This window comes from Eulemur rufifrons, chromosome 9 (assembly GCF_041146395.1).
Source record: "Eulemur rufifrons isolate Redbay chromosome 9, OSU_ERuf_1, whole genome shotgun sequence".
Lineage (NCBI taxonomy): Eukaryota > Metazoa > Chordata > Mammalia > Primates > Lemuridae > Eulemur > Eulemur rufifrons.
In genome coordinates this window covers 40,831,067-40,839,446 of record NC_090991.1, presented here as the reverse complement: position 1 = coordinate 40,839,446, position 8,380 = coordinate 40,831,067, and the positions used below count along the sequence as shown (strand labels likewise).

The 8,380-nt window shown below is 47.9% G+C and overlaps 1 protein-coding gene across 1 annotated transcript; it reads right to left on the bottom strand.

Annotated features, from left to right (window-relative positions):
• Positions 1-2,081: 2,081 nt before the first annotated feature.
• Positions 2,082-5,897, bottom strand: HEXIM1 (HEXIM P-TEFb complex subunit 1). The gene has a single exon (XM_069481550.1). It carries the CDS (start codon positions 5,077-5,079, stop codon positions 4,000-4,002), a length of 1,080 nt encoding a protein of 359 aa, XP_069337651.1. The 5' UTR covers positions 5,080-5,897; the 3' UTR covers positions 2,082-3,999.
• Positions 5,898-8,380: the final 2,483 nt, after the last annotated feature.

Below are 8,380 nucleotides of genomic sequence, written 5' to 3'. Positions count from 1 at the left end.
ATTTATTTACATTTCTCCAAGCAAAGGATTTTTGTTTTATTTTGAATGAAGTGAAAATTAAAATACTGATGAATTGGGAACTGCTGTGGTCTTAAGCAGAACCAATAATTACCAATAGTGTATTCATTTAGAGACAGGGTCTCGCTCTGTCATCTGGGCTAGAGTGCAGTGGCACAATCATAGCTCACTGCAACTTCAAACTCCTAGGCTCAAGGGATCCTCTTGCCTCAGCCTCTAACGTAGGTGGACTATAGCCATGCAGCACCACACCCAGCTCATTTTTTTATTTTTATTTTTTGTAGAGATAGGGTCTTGATATGTTGCCCAGGCTGGTCTTGCACTCCTGGCCTCAAGTGATTCTCCCAGCGGGGCGCAGTGGCTCATGCCTGTAATCCTAACACTGGGAGGCCAAGGCAGGAGGATCGCTTGAGGCCAGGAGTTCAGGACCAGCCTGAGCAACATACCAAGACCCCATCTCTACAAAAAACAGAAAAATTAGCTGGTTGTGGTGGTGTGAGCCTGTAGTCCCAGCTACTCAGGAGCCTGAGGCAGGAGGATCACTTGAGCCTAGGAGTTTGACGTTGCAGCAAGCTATATGATCACACCACTTCCCTCATGACTGGGCAACAAAGTGAGACTTTATCTCCAAAAAAAAAAAAACGTGATCTTCCCACCTCAGCCTCCCAAAGTGCTAGGATTACAGGCATGAGCTACCACACCTAGCCATATCTGACTTTTGTATAGCACATTTTCATGCTATCTCATTTAATCCTTACAGCAGTTATCTGAAGTAGGCATAGCAAGTATTAGTTCTATTTTGCTAATGAAAAGAATGAGGCTAGAGAATTTGAAGTTGTGTCCAGGGTTGCTCTGCTAGTTCGTGTGAAAGGCATGACTAGCACCCTGGTTTTCTGACTCCTAGTGTTGTCTAATCGTTATTATGTTTCCTGTATTTAGAGATATCTAGTCTATTAGCCAGGCATGGTGGTGTGCACTCATAGTTCCAGCTACTGGGAAGGCTGAGGCTGGAAGATCTCTTGAGCCCAAGAGTTCCAAGCTGGAGTGCACTATGGGTGTGCCACTGTGCTCCAGCCTGTCAGACAGAGCAGGATCCCATCTCAAAACAAACAAACAAACCGTGATACCTAGTCTGTTTCTCAGAACTAAAGCAATCTGGAACTCCCTGGCATTCTCTCCTAAAACTCTAAAATCTAAAGAACCCTGTCTCCTGAGGGCTCTTTATGTTATAGGCTAGCCCAAGTAAAGCTGTCCCCCTAGCTGTGTCAAAGTTTAGAAAGCAGTTTTCCTAAGTTGGATACCCAGGCCCTAGTAAGAAAAAGGGTACAAACTAAGATTGCTGATTTGTAAGCCTGGTCTTCTGAGCAGCTAGTTCAAATGCTTGGCAGAGGATGTTAGTGAAAGGCTAGAGTGAGCTTAGGGCTCATTTGTCATCACAGCCCTCCAATATCGGTAATTCAGAGTCTCTTCTCTCTGGTAGGAGTGCAGTATGCTAGTTAAGTGTTTCAATAGAAAGTGCAGAAATACCATAGAAAGTGTTGATAGAACACTGAAATTTCAAATAAACCTCAAAGAACATAAATGCAAAAAATACAGTAAAATGCCAGTGCCTTTGAAAGCAAAATTCAGACATAAATTTGCATGACTCAATGTAAATAGAAGTAATTTATGAGAATTATTTAAAACTAAATATTGGTATTTTTTTTAAGACTGGACTGAATTTGTCTTCTGAAAGTTAAAACTGTATTTTTTCTGATGACAAATGCATTTAGTCTTCCCAAAATTCATTTTAGAAATTTTTCTAATAGCAGGGAAAATAACATCTTTATAGTTAAATCCCTCTTTTTAAGAAGAGGATCTAAAATCAGATTATCACTGCGGCTTCCTACAGTGCAGTCAAATTGAGGATTCCGCTCTGCACTGTAAAGCCAGAGGGCACTGTTGCTGCCTTTCCAAGCAGCTGTTTTTCTGGGGCTGCTGCATGACGTCATACTAGAAGAAAAATTAAAAACACGAAGAAAACTATTTCAAAATAGACATTTAATGTAATGTTTAGGCCAAAGAAAAAAGCGATCATACATTGTCTCCAGTAGACCATCTGTGCCAGAATAGGACCAACTTGGTCCAGCTTTGAAGGCCCTGATTCAGTCCTACTGGTATCGTTTCCTTTGATTGATTTGTGTACGCTCCTTATGCGTCATAAGGTGCATTTTACTCTTAAAGTTCCCAGCACCTCCGCTATTGCCATTTAGCTGCACAAGCAGTCTTCCCAGTGGGAGGGTTTCTTACCCTTTTCCTGCAGAGGTTCTTAACCTTCAAGGAGTTTGACAATCTCATGAGTCTCTTGAAACCTCGCCCCAGAAAAATGTATATATAACACAAGTCTACATATAATTTTATGGGGTTCATGGACCCAAGGCCCACTCTGGTTTCTAAGGCCTCGAGGAACCCCTGTGCCAGTGATTTGAGCAATGCAGTTGCCCTAGGGAAAATACTGACAAAGGGCAGGTGAAAGGCTATGTCACAGGACCAAGTGACCGGAAGGAATAATCTTACTATTTCTATTTTGATTTGGGGGCAGAAATTAGTTCTCAGGGCCTCCCTTTTTCAAGAACAGAACTACTTAAGAATCTAAGCAGCTGTCAGCACAGGTTAGGAAATTGAGAATAGCCCCTGTATGGGGAATGTGCAGCGTTCCTCATTGAGCTTCTAGGACCTCACTTAGCTCCTTAACTGGAAGCTTTACATTTGATCTGCAGTGAGGGGGCATTTCTCCCATCCAAGTACTAACCAGGCCTGACCCTGCTTAGCTGACAAGATCGGCCATGTTCAGGGTGGTATGGCCGTAGACTGGGGGAGTGGGGGGGCATTTCTAATTTTAGTTTGACCCACATGGAAAAGTGGACAGTGCCTATTCTTTTTTTTTTTATATAGAGCACTAAGTATTGGACAATTAATTAGGGTAAGTCTTTGGAATCCTCATTTCCTTTATAAATCCAATATTCCCTGCCTCTAGACATCTTAACATAAAGAGCTGCCCCACAAATTTATCTCGTCTAACCATTGCTTGCACTAAGAATCAAGAGGTTTAGCAGGAGCCTCTTCCAGGCATCCAGAACTCCTTCCAGCCTTATTGGAGGAAGGAAGAGATTACTGAAAACCAACTTGTAGGAATGAAATGAGGCTGACAGCTATCTAACCTAACAGACTGCCAAATTAGGTTTACACTTTTTTATTAGACTTTTGAATGGCTGAGAGGCAGAATTATTAAATAACTTACGATTGTAGCCACCTTCCACTCCTGCAAACACCCAACACTGGTTTATTTTTCCAGCATGAAGAAAACCAAGGCACTAGAAAGCAAGCACATTTAAGTATTGAAGATAATTAAATCTTTATATTTTGCCTGAACTGTATATTGTAGCATACTAAAACCCATTCAAGGAAAAAAATCAGCAAATTGAAAATTCTCCCATTCGAGATTGGCATTTTTGCTAACTGACAAATTTAAGATTTCATTTCTCTTCCCCAAAAATGCAATGACATAAAATCAATACTATTTTGAATTAGCTCTAGAAATCACACTGAAACTATATTACATTTACAAATATTAAATTTATTATAACTAAAATGAATTTAATGGTTCTCAGATTAGGCCACCTTATAGCTCCGTTTAAGGAGGGGATTTTTTTTTTTAAACAGAAAAATGCATTATAACTTGGTCAAATTACTTTCACATTTAAAAAATTCTAAAAAGGAAAATAAGAAAAGCAACTCTTCAATTTCACATAATTAAAGAACAAGGAGAAAGCACGCAAGCTACATCATAGCTAAATTTACGAAACCAACCAAAGCCAGGGGGATTTTCTCTTCTGATTATGTGTCATAAAAAGGTCCACTGTCTTATATACACATGTATATAATGTTACATTCCATCACTGTAAAAAGTCCCCTTTGCTCCCTCCCCCAAAAAGTTTCAGTCTAGTCTCCAAACTTGGAAAGCGGCGCTCGCTCCTGCTGCCGGTGCAGTTCGTTCTCGGTCAGCAGCTGGAGATTCTCGGCGCGCAGCCGGTCCAGCTCCAGCTCCAGCTCCCGCACACGCGCGTCGTCGCTGCCCAGCCGCTTGCTCTCCAGCCGCAGCCGGTTATTCTCGTCCTCCATGCGCGAGAGGCACTTCTCCAGCTCCAGGTACTCTTTGATGAGTTCCTGCTTGCTCATGTTCTGCAGACTCTCCGCATGGTACCGCTCGTAAGTCTCCGAGAAGTCCCGCTGCAGAAACTCGCCGCCATCCCCTCCCATCCCGTCGCTGCCCCCATCCTCCTCGCCCGCTTCTTCCATAAAGTCCTCATCGCTGGTGTCGTCGGATTTGGCGGCGGCCCGCTTGGAGTAGAGGCCAGTTTTGAGATCCGGCTCCTCCTGGTCGTGATCATCCATGAGGAACTGCGTGGTGTTATAGGGCGCGACCGGCTGGCCCTTGGCGAACATCTCGGCTCGTATCCTCGAAGCTCGCAGGCTCTGTTTCTCATCGAACTTTTTCTTCTCCTCCCAGGTCAGCTTGATGTACGGTTTCCAATGCCGCTTCTTCTTGGAAGGGCGTCTCCTATGTTTTTTCTTGCCCAGCTGTCTCTGCTGCTGTCCGCACGCCTCCTCGCCCCCTGCAGCAGGAGCCCCCAACTTGTTGGCCTCGGAGACCTGACGAGACTGGGCGATCAGCTCGGCCTCGGGCCTCGGTTCTCCTCCCGCCGCTGGCGGGGAGTCGCCACCAGCGGACAAATCGTCCCCATTCTGGCCCTTCTCACCCGCTTCCAGGCAGCTCGGTTCCGAACAGGCCTGGGTCTGCAGGGGAGGCGGCGGGGGCTCCAGGCTCCCTTCACCCTCCAGCCCTGGAGGGCCACCCGGCTGGGGGGACGCTCTCGATTGCCACCTACTGTCCTCCTTGGGCACCCGCTCCTCCGCGCCTGGGGGGCGCTCAGGGTTCCGCTCTTCATGGACAACAGCAGCACCTGTACAGTTGCTAGTTTGAGGCTGGTGTTGATATTCTGACAAGAGTGGCTCAGCCATGGCTAGTCAAGTCCTCTTCTCGAAGTTTAAGAAATTTTGGCTAGTAAGTCCTTAAGGGAAAAAGATTTTTCTTAAAAAAAAAAAATGTCCAGCAGAGTCCTCTTCAGTTTGTGATTCCTGCAGTGATGCCTTTAGCCAGTCCTTCCGTCAGCAAACTCCAATTGCAACCTGGAGAGCTCAAGTCAGCAAAGGGTTAAGCGCCCACAGTGCGGCCAGCAAGCGGGTCCAAGGGGGTGCAGCGCAGGAACAGTACGTAATGTGCGGAGGGGGTGGACCTCAAGCCTCCCCGCAGAGCGCCCCCACGATCGAGGAGGTGGTGAGCAAGGTGATGAGGGTTAAGTCCAACGGGTTAAACCCAGCCCCGAAGGGGTTAAAACTACCGATGACGCTGCCTCCGAGGGGCCAAATCCACAAAGGGTTAAATCCCCTGCCGCAGAGCCCACAAGGGGTTAAAGTCCCAGAGCCACCTCCTCCCACTTCCACGGGTGTCGCTCAAGCCCGAGTTCCCAGTTCCCTAGGCCCGGCCGGAGCCTCAGCCGAGGACAGACAAACTCATCTCCCCTTTGGCTCGAAGCTCTGCTCAGCTCAGTTCTCCTCCGCCTCCTCTTTTCCTCCCTCCCTCCTCCCCCTTCCGACAGCTCCTCTTCCGCCGCCTCCCCCGACTTTCCCTCCCAACCTGCCTTTCCACCTGCCAACTTCCAACTGCTGCCTCCCAGGCCTCTTCGACCCTTTTATAAAGAAGCCTGTTCGCCCCGCCCATGCGCATGCGTAACGGAGTTCTCGTCGCAGGAAGCTGGGAGTCGTAGTTCTCATCTTTCAGGCCCGCTGTCCTCGCGCGCCGTGCGACGTAGCCAATCTCAGTACGCGTAGGGGGCGTCTCCCAGGCCACCGCCTTCTGTCGCTTATCCCTCGCTAAAGAAACGTGAGCGACCATTGGTCAAGAGTCACACGCCTGGCGGAGGAAGGAAGACCAATCGCAGAGATAATGGGGCGGGTTCTGGACCATACCATTCTGTTTCAGGAATACGAGAAGATTGGATGGCCTGTAAGGGCACACACAGAATATTTTTATGAAAAGGTGCGTTGTAAAAGCTATTATCGTATTCTGTCCTCCGCGGAAGAGTTCTGAAGGTTACAAACCTGTGTTAACTAAAGCAAAAATGGTTTATTCCTAAAAAGTAGTCCCTAAAGTGTAAAAGAGGATTCAATCCTATAAAGAGAGATGTTGGCTCACGGCTTCTACCTCTAGATTCTTAAGTTGACATTAATGGCTTCAAGGCGTGTGGTCAGTGCCTGCGTCTGACATTTGCGGAAGGATACTGGATCACATTTTTGTAAAAAAGAAAAGCGCATGAAGAAGTAAACAAATGAAAATAAAAAGTGCCGTCTTAAAGGGACAGTATGACTGCGTTTAGTGCGGCAGACTTGGACTAGGCCTGGGAAGACGAAAGGGCCGGTTCGAGTCCCGGGTGACGTCGACCCCGGGACTAGCCTCAGACCCTCTGGGGAAGGTGGCTCAACCCCTGCCAGGTCTTTGAGAGCCGCCTCCGTCTCAGGGGCCAATGCAAACTGGTGATCCGCGACTGAGGGGCTCTCCTGGGAGAAGGCGAGCAGGCGAGCCGTGGGGGTGGGGGTGACGGCTTTGCCCCGGCCTCAGCTTCTGTCGAAGAAAATGGCCTCCTGGGGCCTACTTGGTCTCTTCGACCAGGAGCATTTCATGAGCCGGGACAGGGCGGGTCCGGGCCAGTCAGTCGGCCTGTTTGTTGGGGAGGGGCTCGAAATAATGATGAGTTGGAATAATTAACCCTGGCTATCCAAGAGGCAAGCGGGTAGCATCCACAGAGGCCCCTCCTCAGTGAGCGCTGCGCAAGACGAAAGTTGGGGGGCAGAGGATTTTGGCCCAGGACCATGGGGTAGAGTCATGGGTAGGGCCACAGTCTCCTGTGAGAGAAATTCTCCAGACTCGAAGCAGGCGCCCAAAGGACAAGGGACTGAGAGGACCCAGAGAACCCTCCACTCCAGTCACTTACGCCTAAAATCATGGCATCATCTCCGCTTTTTCCTCTCACCATACCAAGTCAGTGACCCATTCTTATTTCTTCCTTGACAGCAATCCCTTACATTCCAACTGATTTGCACTTCACAACTTTCACATCCAGAACCGTTTGACCCCTCCACGGCCCTGTGAGTTAGGCAGGGTAGAAATTATTGTCTCCATTTCAGACATAAGAAATCTCCATGGCTGGGCACAGTGGCTCACACCTGTAATCCTAGCACTCTGGGAGGCTGAGGCAGGAGGATCGCTTGAGCCCAGGAGTTTAAGGTTGCTGTAAGCTAGGCTGCACTCTGGCCCAGGCAACAGAGGAGACTCTCTCAAAAAAAAAAAAAAAAAAGAAAAGAAAAGAAAACTCCAAGACTGCAGAAATTAAGTGACTTGTGCAAGGTCACATGGCGACTAATGGCAGTTTTTCTTTCTGTCACAAACACTAAATCGTCCCTTTTTTCAAGAACTCAGTATTTAGTTCCTTCTCATTCCCAATTGCTTCAACCTAATTCAACCTGCATTTCTTCGTTTGGCTAACATTTGCTAGGAGGGCACAAAGATGAATAAAATGGCACCCTTGCCTTCAGGATGCTCCTGGACTGTGTGGAGAGGCCAGCAAACCACCTGGAGCCAAAATGGCAAGTGAGGAAAATCCCTGTGGGAGCTTGTGAGCCGAGCTGCTTGGGAGTTGGAAATTGAGGACAGGTGTCATGGAGGAAGTGACTTCCTGGCTGGCTCTGAAGGATGAAGACTTTTCTGGCAAAGTGGCATGCAGAAGGCCATTTTATGAAGAGCAAGCATCATGTCCAAAGAAAGGATTAGTCTGGGAACTCAGTGGTGCCTCTGGGCAGTGTGGGGTATGTAGGGGCAGTGGTGGCCACACCTCCAATCTCCAGTGGGAGGGGTACACACACTGGCCTCTGGGGCCCAGCCAGGTGTTCTGAAATGGACCATCCTCGCCCATTTTCCTTAGGCTTCAAGGATTCAGATCCATCTGAGAGGCCCTCCTTTATGGGCTTCATCCATCCCTTAGGAGGCTCCCTGAGAGCTGAACTCAGGGAGCCCCTCTCACTGGGTGCTCCTGGAGGAAAAAGGATTTTTGCAGAGAACTTGGGACAGAGACCTCCAAATAGTTAACTGCATTTTCAGACTCCAGAGGACCCCAAGTCAAGGGATTTGGAAGGTACAGCTGAACCCAGCCACAGTTTATTGAACAGGCCTCAGCTGTATGGTCTCATTTGTCATACTGGGGGAGGG

Coding starts and splice junctions, on each gene's coding strand:
- HEXIM1 (XM_069481550.1), bottom strand. CDS start 5,079: ATGGCTGAGCCACTCTTGTCAGAATATCAACACCAGCCTCAAACTAGC.